The following is a 21,118-nucleotide window of genomic DNA, read 5'->3' on the forward strand; positions in this document are numbered from 1 at the left end:
TCACGGGCTAACTCAGAGAAAATCTCCCGTTCCGTGCCCTCCCCCGGGCACACGGCGGGCCCTCTGCCCGCCCGCACTCTACCGCCGTTTCCCTTCCGGGAAGGCGCCCGCGCGAGCTACAGCCACCCGACGGGGCTCGCGGGCCGCCTGCCAGCAACGCCAGCGATGCCAGCGACCCAGCTCCCACCGGCCCCGCGCGCCGCTGCCTCGGCCCACGTCCCCCCCGGGCCGCCCCATCCGCCCGGCCGCCCCAGCGCCCCGCGGCCCCGCTTCCTCGCCACGGCGGAAGGACCCCCGACAGACAGCGCCGGAGGGGATGGAAGAGGGGTCGGGGGGCGCGAAGGAGCAGCCCGGAGCGAGGCCGCCTGAGGCCCTTCCCGGCCCGGGGAGCGGCCCGGCCTCGCCCCGGGCGGCGCGCGAAGGGCCCCTCGCGGCAGGCGCCATTACGCGAGGGGCGGCGGCGGGGCCGCGACGCGGGGGGCGAGGGCGCGGCCGCGGCGCCGGTGGCAACGGCTCCTCCACCCCGCCCCGCCCCGCCCCGCCCCGGCGGCGGGAGCCCGGGCTGGGCCGGCCGCGGCGGCGCCGCCTCCCCGCCGCCCCCCCGGGCACCTCAGCGCGCCGCGCCGCCGGGGGCCGCGCCATGTGCTGCCGCCGCCGCCGCCGCCCGCCGCGGGGGCCGCGCCGCGCTCGGCGCCGCTGAGCGCGCGAGGGGCGGGCGGGCGGCGGGGCCGGGGCGGCCCGGGCGGCGGAGCGAGCGCCGGCAGCCGCGGCAGGAGCGGCGCGGCAGGAGCACGTCCATGGAGCACAACCACCTCCACCTCCACAACGGCTCGCTCCTGGCGCACCACCAGAATGGCTGTGGCCTGGGATATGCCCCCGTCGTCTACTACAGCCTGCTGCTCTGCCTCGGGCTGCCAGGTGAGTGCCGCCGCGCTCCGCCGCCGCCCGGCCAAGTTGGGAGGAGGCGGCGGCGGCGGCTCGGTGAGCCGGTTCCCTGCGCGGGGGGCGCCGCGCGGGCGGGCCGGGCCGCGGCTCCCGGCTGCGGCCGCCGGGCGCTCGTCAACTTCTCCGGGGCGAGGGAGCGCGGGCGCTGCGCGGGGAGCATCCTTCCCCGCCGCCGGCTCCGGCCGCTGCCGCTGCCTCCCCCTCCGCCTCGCCGCGGCTACAGCCGCCTGCCCTGCGCGCCCGGAGCGCCGCGTGCAAAAGTGCCGGTCGTTAATGAAGTTTCTGATGCAGCCGGCGTGGCCGCCGGGGCACGGAGCAGCGCCGGGCGCGGGGGGGCACCGGTCTGTGCCCTGCCCTGCCCTGCCCTGCCCTGCCCTGCCCTGCCCCGCCGGCCGCCATGGCGAGCGCGGCTGCCCGCGCCGGTCCGGCCGCGCGAGGAGCAGCACCGCGGCGGGCAGGGAGCCCGCTGTGCGCGGCGCAGGGTGGCCGGGGGCGGCTCGCCGGGAGCAGCCCTCAGCCAGTCTCCCTCCCTGAGAAGCGGGGGGGACAATACAGAGACGCTGGGGAAAGCAGGGAGTGAGAAGAGCAAAGGAGACCCCGAAGGGAAGGAAGGGGAGTTTCGGGCCGGGGTGCCGACACCAGTGAGGGACCCTTGGCCGCACGCGGGTATGACCACGCAGTGTCACAGGAGCGTCAGACCGGCGTCCTCGTCCCGGCCGGGTTCTTCCCCCGGAGTCGCTCCCTGGGGTGGTCGGCGAGGCGCGGCGGCAGGCCGGGCTGCGGGGAGCCGCCCGCACGGTCCCATCCTGCGGCTGCAGAGGGGCTTCAGCACGCAGAGCCACCGGCCCGCGCAGGCGAGCGTCGCGGCTCGCGCCCCGGCTCCGAGCCTCCTGCCTCGGTAATCGCAGCGCTCCCGAGGACGGGGAGAACGAGCTGGGGAAAAGTTAGAGCAGTCCGATTTGTTCAGGTGAATCTGTACTCCAAGGATGCAGCACATGAGAGTTGGGTTGTAGTTATGTGCAACTGTAGCTACACGCTTAAAGTGTCATACAAACGGCAAGCAGCAGTGATAGCGAATAGGTCTACAATTTCTAGATGTTTTGTTCACCTTAATTCCTTTGGCCTAGAAAATAATATTCTTCAAGCAATTAATTCATAGGAAAAAATTTTAATCAGAGAACCGTGTCTCTCAACAGAACGTATGCAATTGCTACTCTGCATATGAATTGATGTTCATTGTGTTATTTTTTTCCCTCCCTGGTTTATAATTAAATTTTGAAGATTGGCTAACAGTTCAGAGAACTGGAAAGTTAAGTCTTGCATTCACCACAGAACATGCAGAGCATACGCAATGTCTCTGCTCCCCGGCATCGCTGAGTCTCAGCCCTGACCTGAAGGGACCCAGCCAGCAGGGATGAGAAGGTAGTTTTCTGTTCATTAAGTCCTTAGGGGCTGCTTACATCTCCAAAGTAATGAAAGGCTCCGATTTCAACGTCTGTTCTCTAGGAACTGACCAAGACCCTCTCAAGATTATCCAGGGAAGAAGTTGTTCTGAAGCAGTCTGTGGCTAAGTTTGCCTTTCTATGTCTCTGAAACTAGGGAAAATCTTACATGCGCAGGCAAGAAAAGTCAGTTCGTGGGGTTCGATACATACTTGTACCGGTTCCCTAGGATTCTACACGCAATTACAGACCTAACACTGTCATCCTAAGAACATGCTTAAAATTGGTGCACGATCCAAATTAGCAGTGGTGATGCGCGTTTCTCAAGAGATCAGACATCTGTTTGATTAGAGGAATGGCACCAACAACAGCGCTCAACAGGACCAGCCAAAACATTTGGTGGTGCAGCGCTGCTGAGTTCAGTGGATTTACCTCAGGTATTAATTTGTGTCAGCTCGTTCAGTGCTTGTTATCTGAGGATAACATTGGCACTAGCGCCTGGAAACACTGTTCACGCACAGGATGCTGTGGTATGAGAAAGTGTAGTGGATGGGAAATTTCCGATTCTCGTTCTGAGCTTGCACAGGGATGAGACAAGGTGATAGGTTTTGGGGGAAGACTCACACGGCCAGGCTTTATCAAGCATGTGGTACAAGGGGAGAACAGTGCTAGAAAGATGTTTTTATGTTTTAATTTGATGTTGCTTTTCAGTTTTACATTAGAAAGTTGTAAAGGTAACACACCTATATGTTAGACAAAGAGCTCTAAAGTCTGTGGGATCCGAGTAATTAGCTTTGTGTGATGCCAAAAAATTTGAAAGAAACATCATCTAGGATCTATCCTCAAATGCAGCATTAGTGCCATGTTTTGCTGAAATGGAAATGGTTAACTCCTTGCCATGAATCTTAGAAGGGTGATGAGAGGGGAAAACATTTAACTGGTTTTGCCTTTTCTGCTCTAGTGTCTAAAGAAAATTTTCACTAACTCAACAACTCCACTTTGAGGCCAAGTTGTGCCAGGCCTGATTGTGTATGCAGAGAAAGCATCGTTTCCCCTCGCTTGTGTAACGCAGGCATCTGAGCAGATCCTTTTCTCAGCAGCGGCTCTTTCTCCCTCCCTGTTCAACCAAGCTCCAGAAAGTCTGAAAAAGGCAGGGAGGAGAGAGAAAAGTGAGTTCTCTCTACCCCTTCAGCGAAAGGGTGGTAGCACACGCAGACAAACGCGAGCCTGCACCCTAAAACCAGGGCACCGAGAGCTGAAGCGCTGTGCCCTAACCTCGCCTCCGTGCAGGCCGGGGTGCCTGCAACCTCTTCCAGACACAGCTGTGCCTTACGCTCAGCTGAGACATGCGGTTTCTTCTTTTCCCTCTGCACGTAAGCTGACGAGAGAGAGAGCGTTTTCTGAAACGTGTTTTTGTGAGTTAGTCCTTTGGAGCTCAGATGTGCCCATTCCTGTTCGCAGAGGTGGCCCACAAGTGTTCAGCCCCACTGGCAGGAGCAGTGGGGTGTCGGGGAGCAGGCTGCGCGGGGCGCAGTGAGAAACTGCCTGTGCACCTGCGAGGAGCAGAGGGAGGGAGCAGCCCTGGAAGCAGGATCATACTCGCAGCATCTCACAGGTGTGTGTGTGTGTGGGGGGGGGTGTTTCTAAAATTTCTGCACCCCCTGCTCTGCCATCCCTGCAGTCAGCCTTTTTTGTCAGTTGGAAAGGACTTCTGAAGCATCTCCAGTTAGCTGGGAGGTAAGAGAGGGGCACAGAAAGGCTTAATGGAAGCATTTCTTGATTTATCGAGAGAAAATGTCAGAGAAGAGGTGTTGTCGGATGTGGGGGAGGGAAGAAATTGCTCTGATTCAATCAAAGAGGGGGCTGGTAGGGTGAGGAAGCAAAGAGCAACGAGGCTCCCAAGTTATCAACTCTCAGTCCATTTCTTTTTCAGAGAGCTGCACAAGCAGCTGCACCGAAGAGCTCTTGCTATGGCAGTGCCATCAAACACAGCCAGGAAGGTCAGGCACAGAAGCTGTAGTGCTCACTGCAGAGAGCTGGCTTTGACCCTGATTCCTGCCTCATCAGAAGATGCAGCAGCAGCAGAATTGCCTTGCGTACAGTCACCTTCCCCTTTGGGGGTACAGTGTACTGCCGCTGAAAGGAAAAAGTGGCAGCGTTTCCTAGGCCTGGGTCTGATCTGGTCCGTGCTTCCAGGGGCCTCCTTATACTGGCAGTGCTGGGAAACTGAGTAAAATCTGGCTTTCTTATTTGCATGATCTCTGGTTTCACTTTGCTCCTCAGGCAGCCTAGGAGGTGTCTCAGCTTCAGGGATGACCACATACCAGTGACATAAAGTAAAGGCACATACTCAGCACCCCTATAGCCCTCCAGCAGATAAAACTCACACAGGTGCCCCAGAGAAATGTCACTCCAAACTGGCTGTTTTGAGAGTCAGTTTGAGAGTCTACAAGTTTGCTTCTACTCAAGTTTTGGGCTCCTGCTTAATTAATAATAAAAAAAAAGATTTAAATGCAGATTCAGGACTCTGCAGGCTTGGGAAGGTGGCCTGGACACACTTGGCAGATGGGGTGCTTCCAGTGGCGGGTGTAAATAGGCAGCTTTTGTGTCAGACCTACTGCTGAACAAGGTGTCACGGAGGTGGGGACAAGCTACATCATTCAAGCCGCAGCCATACGCGGAGCACGCTCAGTGGGCTTCATGCAGAGTGAAGAAGGCCACAAACCCTGCCTAGAAGAGTGTGTAAGCTCAGCAGGATGCCTAACCTTTCAAACACAGTAGACCTCATACTTCTTTTTATTCTCAAGGGAGGGCTACGCAATATGGGCCTTTCCCTATCAGATGACAGGCCAGCTGCCCTTGCACAGCAAACCAGGCGTGTAACACTTGCCCTGTGCCTGTGAAAACTGCCACGGACAAAAATGAAATGATGGAGAACAAGGTCCTCCTCCCTCAAGAAAGATGGTAGCTGGGAGCTGACTTCTGCCACTGCCAGAACAATTCACATGGCCTGCAGTCTTCTCCCCATGTGCTTCTTGGGAAAAAGTGAGCTATTCAGAGAGGTCTGCAAGCCAGGGTAGTTGTCCTGGCAAAGCACGTACTGCCAGTGGGTTGCAGGCTGAGCATCCCTGATCTAAGAGGACACCACCATACGTACATCTGGGAAGGGGTTTGCAGTCTGTACACAGTTTTTATATACATGCAAAAGATGTGGGTATTGTCCAAGTCATTGTTAGCTGGCTGATTTCCAGGAGAATTTGAAGGAGGAGGAGGAGGCAGACAAAGAGGACAATGGAAGAGAGAATGGACAATTTTTACAGAAGATAGAAGCGAGAAGAGGTGATGGAGATGATTGTGGGAGAAGCTTTTGAGTAGTCCTTCAAGGCTGTTACCACTGGCAGGAGGGAATGCAGAGGAGTCAACAGTGGCAAAGCTTTATCAGATGGTGAGGCTAAGGGCAAGAACTACGAAATGATGTGAACTTGTAAGCAAAGGAAAAGGAGGTGGAGATGGGGTAGCGGTGTACTAGGAACAAGTGTGTTCACAGCCCAGCTTTCTTCCCTCTGCTCCCTGGTGGTGTAGAGGGAACAAGACCTGAAGAGCTTTAGTGTCTTTGCCATCTCTCTTGACCTTGTTAGTGTGACAAGTGGGAAGGGGGACGGGTAGCAATTTTTGTTGACGACTCACACGGCAAGTAATACGCAGTAAATACCAAAGCAGACAATAGGTAGATGTACATACTGCACAGTTATTCAGAAGTGTGTCTGACCCATTTTGGATTCTTACCATCTACTGCCTAGCATATTCTTCTCCAACCACAATATAGGTTTCTGATTAAAGAAAGCATTTCCAACACCTGAATAAATCATAGTGTAGCCTTTCTCATAACAACACACCTGAACAATAGAAGTACTGAAGGAAAATCTGAAAATATGAGTGGGAGAATTGTTACGTGCAGAGTTATGACCTTGAGAAAACAGCATACTTCGGCTCTTGTTCATTAGATAAAGTTCACACAATAGATAAGTTCTGAACTCTCCTGAGGCTTGATTCAGCCTCCACTTTATTCACCGACCATGCTTGCTTTAACAAAATATCAACTGGACTCAAAGCCAGTATATTGCAACCTGCTTAGAGGAGGACAAATAATTTGGCAGAACTTGTGACCTGCATAAGAGTAAGAGTAGAATAGGCAGATGATGAGCTCAGCTAAAAGAGCTGCTGAAGGGCACTGCAGCACATTACAGTAGCACTAGTGGACAGAGGGGAACAAAACTGCTGCTAACATTCTTAAAATGAGTCACTTCCTATTGTAAAATGAATGCTTTTTCTTTAAGGAAAGAAGAAACATTGTGAAAAATGATAGATTCATTACAGCGTTCCTGCACAGAAAGAGTGACAGCAAGGCATGCATATGGGAGCTGTTTAGTTTTGTCAGTATGTCTGGAGAGTGTGTCTGTAAAGCCCTGCAGCCTGAGCGGAAGCGTATGGCAGAACCCCTGCTAATGCAGAAGAGGACTTGATTGTGCATCTGTGAATGCCGCTGCAGAGCACAAGTGCTAACTTTGGTTTGGTTCTGCTAGATCAGTAGGAAACAACACTGGCAGGGCTGTAACGATAACGAGATGCAATATTTGGAAGGTTCAATAGACTATGAAGTGCACAACCTTGCATGGCAGGCTGCTAAAATGGATTGGGAAGGAAAAGCTCCAAGGGAGATTTTTCTTTGAAATGACAATGATACAAAAGAGAGAGCACAGTTAGTTTTCACGGTAGGTGGGAAACGCGGAGCCCCCAGGAGTTGTTAAGAAGTCAGGCCGTTCAAAAGCACTAGGCAGTCTGATACCCTGCTGTTCTTCATCCACCCCATTACTCAGTTCTCTTCTCTCCTCCTCCTCTCTGCTCCCCTCAGTAAAACAGGGGTGACTCAGCAGCGAGAAGCCAGAAGGAGCATGTCTTCATCCGCATACGTCAAAACAATTTACCATCAGGCAAACAAAATGGGGAGACTGCCTGACCAGATGCTCTCTCTGCAGTTGCACACCCAGGTGCAAAACAATCCCTGGCCACAAGAGCTTTTGCCTTCTCTTTCAGGTTGTCTTTCCTAGACCTTAATCTCTCTTTCCCACTAACTTTGAGATGCAAGAAAGGGAAACAAAGCCCCAGTTAACCCCTTGAGCACAGACAACCTTGCACACAATTCCACTTTCATTTTGCAAAGATGCATACATATGTAAGGATCCTAAAGCCAAAGTGTGGAGCACTGTCTGTACTGTTTCTGGGGGAGACCTGACTGGAGGGGACTGTAATTCTGCTGGGTTGCCTCCCAGGATGCCGGTTTGGCTGTGCAGAGGATGAAGGGGGGGGGGGGATGAAATAGAAGCAATCAAGCAGGACCAGGATTAGCAGTACAGAAGAGGACCAGAAGGAGTTTTATCCCTTTGTCTATGGGAAAGAAGCCTCCCTGTTAACACACTGAATACATTTTCTTCACTGAAATTGTTCCTTTGCATCATCGGAAACACAGAGTCCCTGGAACATACACTTATTTACCTTCACCATCGTTACAGTCACATGGTGCATGGGCTGTATGGATCATTCCACTAGAGATTGCTTTTGGTTTCAAGTCAAATTACTTGTCAGTTAGTTACTTCAAACCAGGATGTTTCACAGATGTTTGTTGATGCCAGGTGTTTCATTCAAAATCCAGACTGCCACACTGAAGAATGACAGCTATCTAGTGTGGATATTCTTAGTGGGGGAAAAAAAGCCAAATCCTGATGGTTTTATGTAGTCTTTAATTTGCTCCTTATTGTGTAAAATTGGCATCCTCTCATGAGAAAGCTTGGCCATGGGATTTGCAAGCATGAACTCCTACTGTATTTGCTAATGCTTTAGGGAGACATAAAGACTTTGTTTACCAAATCCACAGTCAAAGGCAAAATCCTCTTAATTATTCATGTTTAGTAAAGGATTCATGCTACTGCCCTTATGAAATCGCGTCCTGCCTCCATCCTAGCCATCCTGTCAAAGACCTTTGGCACTCACCTTGGTGCTTTGACCTTCGGTGTTAAGGGGGAAGAATAGTTTTGTCATCTTCAAGCTCTGTTTACTTGAGATCTCTTAAAGTTTGCTGACCACCAGTCCCAACAGACACCTGCCAAAGGAGACATCTGGGTCACCTTGAAAATCTCAGTCTGTCCAGATATGTTGGATGAATGATAAAAATCCCTTTCTGGATTTCTGCATTATTTTGCAGATTGTTTTTTTGCCTCTCAACACTGATTTCCAATACAAAGCTTTACTGCGCTGGTAGCAAGATGTGAGGCTAGATTTTGAGATGTGGGTTTTACACATTTTTAACCTTGTGCAGGTGCTTCTATGAAAGGCCTCATGAGGAGGCGTGTCCAAAAGTCTTTAGAGGCTTTCTGCATTGCAGGCCCAAGTGAAGAAGGGGTGTATCCATGTCTGTCATCCTGCCTCAGTATTGATCTGACTTCTATAAAAATGCACCAGGACATAACACCTCTGAGGGTTAGTTCTGTTCATGTTTCTGTATGTGCTTGAAGACTGCATGAAAAGCCAGTCCTTTGAAATAAAATATACAAATATACTTTGCGCTGTGGTAAGGTGTGCTGGAATTGTGCTTACTGTTACAGATCTAAAACAAGAGAACAGCCTTATTGGTGCCCTCTTCTGTATCTTTTCTGGAACCTTACAGCTGTGTCACTGTGGTCATCTGTAAACACAGAGAAAAGGGAAGGAGTATTCCCCCAAAATAGCCTTGGCAAGATTGTACCTGCTTGGGAAGGGCCTATGGGGCTGCTCTGGAGGCTGCAGTGAAAGACATGGCATGGAAGTCATGCTCTGGCTCCAAGGAGGTCAGATGAATTAAGGGCAGACCCCTCACATGGGTGAGGAGGGGGAGACAGTGAGAGGAGAATCAGTTCCCTGTTATACTCATACACGTGCCCACCGGTCACTACGGACTGGGCCCTCCGCTCGGTCTTAGTCTAGTGTTCCTTCTGGGCAGTTTTCGTATTGCAAAAATAGCCCTATTTTGTGAAGACTATGAAAAAAGCCTACTTCAACTGTATAGGAAAACCAAAAGCAAGTGCAATGTAATTACACCTGTCTGCCAGACAAGTTACTGCACTTAACAGCCCTGAGTGGTTGGCAAGGCAGAAAATTAATACTGGCCATCGGTTTCTCCACACCATTACTGTGTCTGTGTCCTTGAACAGCAGAGGAAGTGCTTTTGGCTTGGTTAAAATCTTCCCCTGGCCTCGATGACCCAGTTACGGCCAGTACCCGCCATTGAGAAGAGTACACCATTCACAATGTTCTGCCTCAGCTAATAACTGCTGTCAGTGAGAAAAATGACCCCGGAGGCCCGATTTCATTGTCAGGCTCCAGCCTGTGACACCAATTCATCCCTTCACCTGTGATTCCTGAGTGCAGGGTCGTGCTGCATTTTCCCCGGCAGACAGTTACAGTCGCAGTCTCCCATGTGTAAAGGGGAGTTTGGGCTGTCCTGGGCAGCAGGGTAGGTTTGATGACTCTCTACCTCCCGTTTCCCTTTTACCCCCAGAGTACGTGTGGCCGGTCAGTGCATGTGGGATTTCTAAGGGCAAATCACCCGAGAGCCTTTCCACAAGGTGTGAAACCTCCTCCAGCCCTGCATCCAGTCACGCTACAGCTTTTGTGCTGCTCATGTTTTTGGCTTAGATCTCCACATGGCCTAGGCCTGGCTCAGGCTCCGGGCTGCTGCACGTGCCGAGAGGCGGTGGGCACGCTGGGCGATGCCGTGCTGCACGCCGGCAGCACAGGTCCACTGCTCTCCCTCCCAGGGCTGAGCGGCTGCGTGCCCTTCGGCGGTGCTCAGAGAACCGAGCAACAAGTGGCTTTTTTTTAAAAAAACTGGCTTTTAAATCAGTTCCCACAGGAACTCTCAGAGAAGGCAAAACTTGTATTCCACTAATTATATTCTGCAAAGTATCTCTTTACGCTTGGCAAGTGGTTAAGAAAGGATCTCAAGATATGATAATGAGAGGAGAAAAAATTACATTTGCCACGAACAGGCAAAGTGCTCACAGAGGTCGTTGCCGTTTGCTGCTGTGTTGAGTTTGACCTAGACTGGCCGTAAGAGAAATACGGAACTGCCCTATCTGCTTTAACGCCCAGTGCGATCCCTGTGTCATTTTAAAGGACCATCTAACCTGCTCTAACCAACATCATTAATAGACAGCTGTTTACTCTGCCACAGCATTTGTTGTATAAAGTGTTTTCTATTATGTAACATCTGTGAGAAATCACCAATTGTCATCGGTTTCTGCAGCGAGCTCTCACACAAAGCATAAAAGCCATGGTGATCTCAAATCTGCTAACTCTTGGCAAATGACTGTATCAGTAACCACAGCCAGATTTGACCGCTGAACATGGTACGTGTTAACATTTTAATATTGCCTGCTAGTTTAGAGGAAATCATCTATTCCCATCAAGCCCAAACATCCCTTTTTTAACATATATTCTTAGTGTATTGCACTTACAGGATTTCTAAACCTATGAAGGCCCTGTGTCTAAAGATTTTTAAAGCAATTTAAAATTTCATGTTCGTAAACAATCTCTCTAGTATGTTACAGTCAGGTGACTAATACGTGGCCTGTAAAGTAGTTTTATGCATTGCACAATAGTTCTTAGGGATCCTAGCAACAACTGCATTTGGTAAAAGGTGTCCATTATATTCAGTGACCTAATGTTTACCACACTCAGTAAGCGACACTCATGGCTACTTCATTTAGCTAGTTTATGATACTGAACTACTGAACCACACAGTGTGCCTTATTCACAGCACAGCAGCACTACCACTTACATTATAAAGGCTATTTCACTGCAGAGTCTGCAGTGTACATGCAAAATGCTCTCAATAAAAAAAGCCTACTTCTTGTTTAGACTCATACAATTGCTCCTGCTTAAGCTCACATGCAGTGATAATAGGCAATGGAAGGATTTCTGTAAATCCTCACAAAGGCCACAGTTAGATAGTATTTGAGCTATGACTGTAATCCAAAAAACAAGGCGCTGGGGAATAAATTGTGTCTTTAGGTCACAGGCACTGTTCAGGGAGGCACAGAGGACATTCCTGAAGGCAAAAGGGAAGGACATTTCATTGCCCTTTGCCAGGGCACAGCGTCCATTTGCCTGTGCTCCCCGGTGCATTCTCCCTTTTTCCTGAGGCCTGGTGCACTGTTAAGCTTGCGGGGACGAAGGGGACGCAGCCTTTTGGGGGGAAATTGTTATGCATAGCTCCTGAGCCCCACCAGGCTCCTATCTGCTGTCTTCTGGAGCTGTCACTGAGGTCTCATGCCAGCTGCCCAGGCTCTGCAGGAGACCCAGCAAGCCTTGATGGCCTTGGTAGGGGAAGCAAAACTAAATCCACTGAGAACCAAGGTCACTACTAAAGGATGATCCCTCTTAGATACCTAGGACCTCCAAACACATGGATTTCAGTGCTGCAGTCTGTACCCAGGAGCTGATAAAGTCAGGAGATGTCAAAGGAGAGATATAGTAGTCTCCCATGGCAAAGCTTGGCTGACTTAGCAGGGTGCCCTATTCAGCTGCAGCTCCGCAGTGAATGAATTAAAGACCTGGAGCTGAAAGAACAAATGTCCAATAAGGAAAAAAATTCTCCAGGAGACCAACAGTATTTAGATATCAGAAACTTTCAGATACTCTGTCTCAAAGGCAACAGAACCTGATGATTGAAGGGGAAGAACTGAGACTGCCTTTTCTTACAGTTGTTTCTCATAATCCGCCAGTGGCATCTCTTGAGGCTTCAGCCAGCAAGTCCCTAATCAAGCCCTGGTTCTCAACCAGATATTTATAAATTCAGAATACTGCAGTGCAGCAAGCAGTGCTGGCATAAATTCCCGTCTGTCATCCCCTAATCTACTCCCAACACAGCAATCGATCTTTTTCAAATTCAAATGATCTTAACTAGATCTGTACCTAGAAAAAACACAGCAAGAAATGGCCAATCTAGGGGCATTGATCTGTCCAGCAGTTGTAGCTGCAAATGCATTATAGTAGAGACATTTTTATATCTCCATCATCATCCTTGCCATACTCCACACCTGGACTACAGTATTAGTGCAAGAAACAGGCTAAAAAACATTAAAACGTGGTCTCTGACTTAAGTGCTTTTCCTTCCCGTTTCACCCACAGTAGGTCGTTTTTGCTCGCAGGAGAGCTCTCCGGGCCCTGGGACTAGGCATCCAGGAGTCCCCGTCACCATGGCACAAGGATGCAGAGGCTCGCACGGAGCAGCCTTCCCGCGCATGTCCCATTTCACTGACCATTAGACGTTGTCTGAGGACACACCAAGGAATAACTTAAGGCTGGCTAGGAAATGAGTGAAGAACTGAATGAGACTTATCCCTAGCTGCTCTTTAGTCTGCCTGTACAGCCTGCAGCAGGAAAAATATTCCCAAACTCTCGTGCTAAGATACTATGATACTGGCAGCTTTCTGCTGCACCCTAGTATGTATCTGTTTTCACTAAGTAAATGATATTACTATATTTCATATCATCCAGCCAGCAAAAGCCCTAATGTGATTCCAGGGAAGGCATTTCCAATATGAGCTACTGTAACCCTTGCAGAAAAATTGGATAGAGCTTGCATGTACTTTGTCAGATCAATTTTCTAATCCGGCTCACCAAACAAAGCTAGCTAGCATTAGAGGAATAACTTGCACTTCAATACATGCTGTTAATGCTCTTGCTAGGAACCCTGAGAAAGGCGGGGAGGAGGTGCAGAGAAAGGGGCTGCTCGTAAATCTGCTCCTTTAGGCAAAAAGGAGCGGGGGATTTTGAACGAAACAGTGGAACCCCTAGAATGGGCAGAAGGGATGGAGAACAACACGTAGGGTGTAGCTGCTGGTGGGCCTCGGTGTGATGCAGATTCATCATCTCCATTAAAGCTCCCCTGGAATTGAGGCCAAAATTTCTAGCAGGGGCCAACATCCCTAGACAGTCCCCATCACTGCATGCTCACCCCAGCTGTTGTTGCTGGAGTGAATCAAATCCAAAGGATTTAAAGAGAAGATGAATGCCATGGGTCACATCCAACATGCGAGAAGCCAAGCCATTCAGCCTGGCTGGCCAAAACCAACAGTGACTGCACGGCTGTGTTAAATGTTCCAACTCGAGGATTTCCTTGACAGTACATCACTCACCGTACCTCTAGGGCGCATCAGCAGGCACAACAGAGGCATTTCGTAAGCAAGTAAGTGAAAAATGACACAGCACTTCTAAGTATATCACCTCCAGGTCCCCTCTAAGCTGAAATCGATGCAATTGCACTCATGTTAACAGAGGGCAGAATCAGGAAAATTCCTCTAAAGGTGATTTGAGACAATACTGTTGGAAAGAATATACTTTTCTATATATAGGGGGATTCAGCAAGTTGATTGTCATGTTCAGTTTAGTTTTCTTCCAAGATACAAAATTAATAAATTCAGTTAATACAAAAATAGGTGACACTTATGAGGGCTATTACTCAAGACCAGCCATTCTGCTGCAGTTCATTTCCCTGACAGCAGAAATTCTGCTCCCAGAAAGCAGGCTTGAAAGGCATTTATGAACAAGGAGATTTTCTCCAGTACTGAGTAAAACAGTTAAATAATACACGTTTTCAGTGGTAGGGTGTATGTCCTAGGCCATCGTTACTTTAATGTCAGTAATTTCCTCTCTCTAATTTAAAGGAATCTTTACAATTATTGTTGATTTGGTTTGGGTAATCCATCAAAGCTGGCAGAAACGTTTGAAGCACTGGATGTACAGAAGAGGTGATTTACAGAACACTTACAAAAAATGTTGAATACAAATATTTGGCAGTCTGTTATACAGTAAACCAGATCTCTGATTTTTAACCGCTATTTCAGGTATTCTAGCTAACCAATTTAAACTTCTAATGGGAACAATCTAGTCTGTCTTATTCCAGCCATACTTCTACTAGGAACCATAGGATTTTTTCCTGAGTTAAGGCTATATGGTAAGTTGTAGAACAAGTTTGGCTACACCTTGACCCTCCAGGAAGACTCTCGAGGACTGCTAGGGCTGTTCTTAGCCACTGTGGGGAACTCTCTCTGGCTGGGGGGGGTGCAGGACCAAGCCCCGGTAGAGCATCTTTTAGAGCCTTGGTTCACCCAGCAGTAACGTGTATCCTTAAGTCGAATCACAGCTTTGGAAGAGCAAAACAAAATGGACTGTGAGAATAGCAGAGACAAAATACTTTAGCCATTTACCACATATTATTTAAGTGTGATGCAACATTCTAGGCATAGTTTAGGTGATGGGTCTGTACCCATGGCCAGAGTTGCAAGCAAAAGGGTTTTCAGGAAATTCAGGGATGTTTACAGTTTTGCTGAATCAGAACATCCATCACGTCTAATTTGACAAGCCAGATTTCCTTAAAGGCTTGCCGGCAGCACTCCAGAAGAAAAATCCCTTGCAGTTGGAGGAGGACTTGCTTCTAAAGAGCAGCCCTGCATAAGCAAGCAGTTCTTCATGGAGCAGGTGGTTCTAGTGGTAGGAACAGAGACAGTTCTCCAGAGTCCGTAAAGAGGAGAGCAGGTCGAACAGGCAGGGCTAATTACAGGAGCCTCACTCTGGGCAGATCTGAAAACTCCAGAGTGCCGAGAACTACATCCAGCTCTCAGTAAGAGCTGAGAACACCTGCTTCCCGGGAAGTCCTTCTCTGGACAGGCATCCCACTTAGCGAAGAGAAAATTACCTAATCCACACCACTTTGATTTCAGCTTTTTTTTAGCTGGAGTTCAAAATTAAAACACGTAGGCACCATGAGCTGGGACAAGGAACAAAATGTCTCTCTCCAAATCCCATCTCACCCCCCTTCTCTCTCATTTGTCACTGAGACAGAAAAGTGAAAAAAGGAAAGAGGAAAATAAGGAGGTGGGGGGGTGTGGGAGGTATTCAGTTTTTCCTCGAATTTAATTTTTCCTTGTTAAAAGTTTACACATGAAAATAAGGCCATTTCCCATTAGAACTAAAGGCAGTAGCTCTTCCTGTACATCCGCTCCAAGGAGATGGCAAAGGGCTGCCAGAAACCACATAACCCCATATGCCTGGATTCGAGGACCTGACTTCCTCTCTTTCCCCAGTTCTGGTGCACAGGGGTCCTGGGTGACAGCATATCCCATAGCTAGGAGCAGGGCCACATGCTCCTCTCACTACAAGGGCTTCTTTGAGGGACCCAGCTTCCATGTTTCCCTTTTGGTTTCTTGTACTCACTTAGAGGAAATCGTGTTGCCAAGTGCTTGAAGAGGAGCTGCTGCTCTGAACAAACACTCAGAGAAAGCTGATGTTACATCTTAACGACCTGTGTGTTTCTGTCTCCACAGCAAACATCTTGACAGTCATCATCCTTTCCCAGCTCGTTGCTCGCAGGCAGAAGTCCTCCTATAACTATCTTCTAGCTCTAGCTGCTGCTGACATCCTGGTTCTGTTCTTCATTGTTTTTGTTGACTTTCTCATGGAAGACTTTATCTTAAATAAACAGATGCCTCAGGTACTGGACAAAATAATCGAGGTCTTGGAATTTTCTTCCATCCACACCTCCATTTGGATTACTGTTCCACTAACAATTGATAGGTATATAGCCGTGTGTCATCCGCTGAAGTATCACACAGTCTCCTACCCTGCTCGTACTCGAAAAGTCATTGTAAGTGTCTATATCACCTGCTTTTTGACCAGCATTCCCTACTACTGGTGGCCCAATATTTGGATTGAAGACTACATAAGCACATCAATGCATCATGTCCTCATCTGGATCCACTGCTTTACTGTTTACTTAGTGCCCTGCTCCATCTTCTTCATTCTGAATTCTATCATCGTGTACAAGCTGCGGCGAAAGAGCAATTTCCGACTGCGAGGGTACTCCACAGGGAAAACAACAGCCATTTTGTTTACTATAACTTCTATTTTTGCCATACTTTGGGCACCAAGAATAATCATGATATTGTATCACCTCTACGTATCGCCTATAAACAACAGCTGGGTGGTGCATATTGTGTCGGACATTGCCAATATGCTAGCATTGCTGAACACTGCAATTAATTTCTTCCTCTACTGTTTTATTAGCAAAAGATTTCGCACAATGGCAGCTGCCACACTGAAAGCCTTCTTTAAGTGTCAAAAGCAACCTGTGCAATTCTATACAAACCATAACTTTTCAATAACAAGCAGCCCTTGGATTTCCCCTGCCAATTCTCATTGCATCAAAATGCTTGTTTACCAGTATGATAAGAATGGAAAGCCTATAAAAATATCACCATGAAAAGGGCAACTGTTGGAGTTTCTGGGTGCGATTACTTTTCAAGTGGTTACATCTTCAGGATGTAATTTGCTGAAATGGCTGTTTTAAAGAGTGGTCATTTGATTTCATTTCCCGAGACGACTGAGGTCAGATCAGACTGTTAGAAGGGAATGGGAGCACTCGATTTTAGAAGTGGAAGTGCGAAGGCAGATGCCTCCATCTCTTACGCAGCATTTTGAATATGCTTTGGAGTTCGAGTCTTAGTGTTCAGTCGCACTCAAATGTTTTGGATTCAAGCACCAGTGCAGTCCAGAGTCATTAGAGGAGGGAAGCCACAACAGTGTTTAATTACAACCATTTAAAAGACCAAAAACTAAAAAAAAAAAAAAAATCTTACTTGACCATGTAGTTCATTATTGACAGAGCAAATGGATGCTTTTATGTACTGTGGAAGGTGCCATTGCTGTTGTGTGCACTTGCTGAAAGCGATGTTGTTTCTGACATGAAATATTGCCACACACAGACTGCTGTCAAGAGCTTTTCACAACAGGCAGTCTATAGGACACTGGAACTGTGACAAGACCTTTTTGGCTCATTTGAACAAGGCTCGAGGACTGATATTTTACCTGTTATAGCCTTGGCATGGAAAGCAATCCCACAAGCTGCCAATATTTATATGTTTTAAGTTGTTAGTTATCTAAGGTTGAGACCAAGACGGGAGCTTGAGGGAGGGAGGGAGGTTTCTAGAGCCAAGAACAAAAGCAACGTATTTTCCCAGCTATTTCAATTATGGTGTCTAAAGACTTTCAAGTGTGAGGCCAAATCCTGCCTGATACAAAGCTCCCACTGAACCTGGTCCTGTGAGGTTTGGAGTGATTACAGCCTTCAGATCCCTTCTTAATCAGTAAAGATACTCAGTCACCCCACATGTTCCAGCCTTTAAGGATTATATATATAAAAACTCAACCTAAGACTTTCTCCTGACAGATTATGCCATCCTATTGCAGATTTGACATTTAGTTTTAAAAAACTATTTGTGAAGGAAACACATTAAATACCCAACAATAGTAGAAACACTGACCAGCTTGGACTGAGCCTTTTAAATATTTATCTTATTTAAAGTAGCTTAACTTCTCTTCCTTCCCACTCAGAAATAGCATCTCAGTGATGCTGAGTGTAGAAAACATGGAGAGAAGAGATGTACAGCAAGGCTGAGAGTGCACTTCATTTGCTTTCTCTCCTCTTAGATCTTGGTATGCGGTCTCTCAAAACGTGCATCACAGCTGCTTTACCTTCTTGTTGGGCACTTAATGGAGCCTTCCTGAACGTGAGAGCAGACCTGCACGTGAACACAAGCACAGTCCGGTCAGCGAGCACAGCGGCTCCTCGGTAACCGCAAACAAGACGCAGCCTGGTGCTGGCCCTGTGTTCGTGTGCGTGCACGTCTCCATTACCGGGGGGAACTCGCCTCGTGTCTAGGACTCATGCACTGAGGTCTCCTAGAAGGGATCCAGTCGGTCCCACTTGGGTGGGATCTGAGGGCTGAAGGCATCTCTCAAACCCATGGACAGCTCAGCTTTGGTGCGTTATCACCTCTTAAGAAATGCCAAGTCTGCACAAGTCCCGCTGAGGACAACAGCCTGATTTCTTTCTGCCAGGAAGGTTGACTCTTACTGGCGCAACACAAGAGCAAAACCCATGCCAAATCCGAGCCCACCCTACCCCGGAGGAAACGGCAACGTAAGGCGCGAGAGACCGAAGAGCTGGGCCCAGCGCACACGCTGGCTTGCACGCGGAGGGGCTTTCTCGGGAGAAAACGAGACGACCCAGGTGCGCGAGGAGCTGACGCGGTGGCGTGTCCAGCCCCTCGGCGCCCGCCATAGGTGCGAGGGGCTAACGCAGCCCGCGGACCGTGCCAGCTTCTCCGCGGAGGAGAGGGGCACGGCTGGGAGAACGGGGGAGCCAAGGGCAAGAGCTGCCCCTCTCCAGCGTGGCCTACCAAAGGAATGCAACACGTAAATCTCCCCAATTCGAAGGGAAACGAAGAACGCCCCATCTTCTAGGCTGCTTGTCCCTGTAATCTCAACAAAACGTCACACTTACTTGCAATAATAAGGTGCAAAAGGGATGCTCAGCCTTTCTGTATTTGTCACAGCAAGGGTAAAATTCTTACTCCCTTCATTGTTGTTTTAGATAAATCTAGTTTTGTGGCCATGCCTTCTACCCTACTCTCAGAAACCTCTCTCTATTCTTTCTTTGTAAATTGACAGTAACCAAAGTTACCTTATGAAAAGGGTACTGTATGTTTCATTTTGAGGAAAACACTGTATTTATATCTTATTTTTATTCTAAATTTGTTATGAGGAATGCTAGTCTACGTTACATGTGAATGAGTCTGAAGTGCAATATATCTATATAGATAAGTGGTTCATTTTTGAGAATGTATCTATTGAAAAAATTATTTATACAAGAAATTCACTATTCTACTTAACATAATAGTAACCTTACAGAAAATAGTGAATGTTTAGGGCTTTTATTTATTAAAAAAAAATTCAATTAAGTGCATGGCATATGGTGCCATGCACATGGTGTGATTTATTAGTTTTTGTAACAATATTTATCCTGCAAACTAGCAGTGTCATCTGATTTTTCCTGTCCTGATGATGTATTTTTGTAAATTGCCATATTTAAAAATAAAATCTTTTTGCGTGAATATTTTATTTCCAACTAAAAATAACCCATTAAATTACTGCAACTTCATTTGAAAAAGAACTCGCAACCTTTTTCATTATCATTTTAGAAATGACATGGTGCAATTTTCATGTACAGTGAATTGGTCATTTCATTCCTCATCATTTAGGGCGTTAAGAGCGTGCTTCCAAAGCCCCTTGAAGTCAAAGGGAAGGTTGCTTGTGGGTTCTGTGGTTTGTTTTTCCAACCACCATCAATTTAAGAGGGCTTTGGATCAAGCCGTATCTTGTTAACAAACATTTGAAGCCTTTTTAGAGACCAGTTTGGAAAATAAAGCCTTGACTTTTTAGTCTGCCATATGGGAGCTGCTGTTGATAATACTTGCCTTATTTTTGGTTTTGTGAAGCATCTTGCAATGGCTGTTGCTAACTAGCCAATGTCTTGCTGTTATTATTTGTACCTCCTAATTTTCCAATAGTTAAAAACTTAACCAAGCACATGCAGTATCATTATTTAGGGAAAAATATCCTGGAGACAAAACCATCTTTGTTGGAGAGGTGGTCTTTTGTACTCTATTTAATTTATATTTCAAATATCTACAATTAGAAAAAATAAGCTGTGAATGGACCGTCTTACAATTACTTATAGGTGTATGTCCTTGAAGACCACAGCTAGGAACAAAATACTTTTTAGATGAGTTGTTGGTATATAAAATTATGAGACCTATCACCTATTTAAATTGTGAATATTGATATTTTCATAAGTAGACAATATATTGTGTTTGACAGACTTGTTTGTATTATAATAAATTATGAGATGATGCATAACTTATTACAGTGTTTGGAGCTATTGTGTTTTACAGCTTTTTATGATACACTACAAATAAGACCTGCCCTTGCAACTCAGTACTGAGTAAAACAAGAGCTTGAAATACGGATGTTCACTCATTTGTCCAAACAAATAATCTCTGAAATACAAGATGCATAAGTGATTACCGGCCCAGTTCTTCATTCTGAACCAAAGTCTCTGCTGCTGTAAATTAAATTTAGCCTTTAAAGTCAGTAATCCCTGCCCCAAACATCGGTGCAAGGCTTGAGCCGCAGAGATCACTGACACCTCTCTGATGGGGGTGTGATGCCCTGCAGATGCCAACGGTGCAAACGAGCTACCATGACACTAAGAAATCAGGTCTGCTGTCCCCAGACGCAATGAAATATCTAGACAATCAGGCCCAAATGAGCAAGACACATAACCCTCACTCCAGCTGCAGGTAAAAGACACAATTAACGGCATGAACTTCCCTGCAGATATGAATGGGCTGTGTTATACTTTTACGTAAGGGCAAGGCAGAAGAGTGACTTCTTGCCTCAGCAGCAGTATCGCATCCTGCAGCTGCAGAAGCTGAAGGCTTTGAACCTGCTGTTACCATCTCAACCAGGAGACACACTGCTAACGGCTGTCCAGCCACTGACAGGTCTTACCTCCAAAATCGCTACTCCTAATGGTAAGGCTGAAACATTTCAAATTCCATACAGAGCAGATTTCTTCACCAAATAAGGACCAAGAGAAAAGGAAATAACAATATTCTCAACTTGGCTTTCTTGGCTCACTCAGAATAATTTTAGCTCAAGTGATTGCAAGTTAAATTAGTCTGACAGACAAAATAAACTAATCTATAATTAAGGTTTTCATTTCCAAAAAGACA

At 47.6% G+C, this 21,118-nt stretch overlaps 1 protein-coding gene across 1 annotated transcript; it reads left to right on the forward strand.

Annotated features, from left to right (window-relative positions):
- Window positions 1–741: 741 nt before the first annotated feature.
- GPR139 (G protein-coupled receptor 139) lies at window positions 742–20,244 on the forward strand. Its single transcript, XM_064520308.1, has 2 exons — window positions 742–918; window positions 15,809–20,244. Exons 1-2 carry the CDS (start codon window positions 798–800, stop codon window positions 16,741–16,743), a joined length of 1,056 nt encoding a protein of 351 aa, XP_064376378.1. The 5' UTR covers window positions 742–797; the 3' UTR covers window positions 16,744–20,244.
- The last annotated feature ends 874 nt before the right edge of the window (window positions 20,245–21,118 follow it).

Source organism: Dromaius novaehollandiae, chromosome 14 (assembly GCF_036370855.1).
Source record: "Dromaius novaehollandiae isolate bDroNov1 chromosome 14, bDroNov1.hap1, whole genome shotgun sequence".
Taxonomy (NCBI): domain Eukaryota; kingdom Metazoa; phylum Chordata; class Aves; order Casuariiformes; family Dromaiidae; genus Dromaius; species Dromaius novaehollandiae.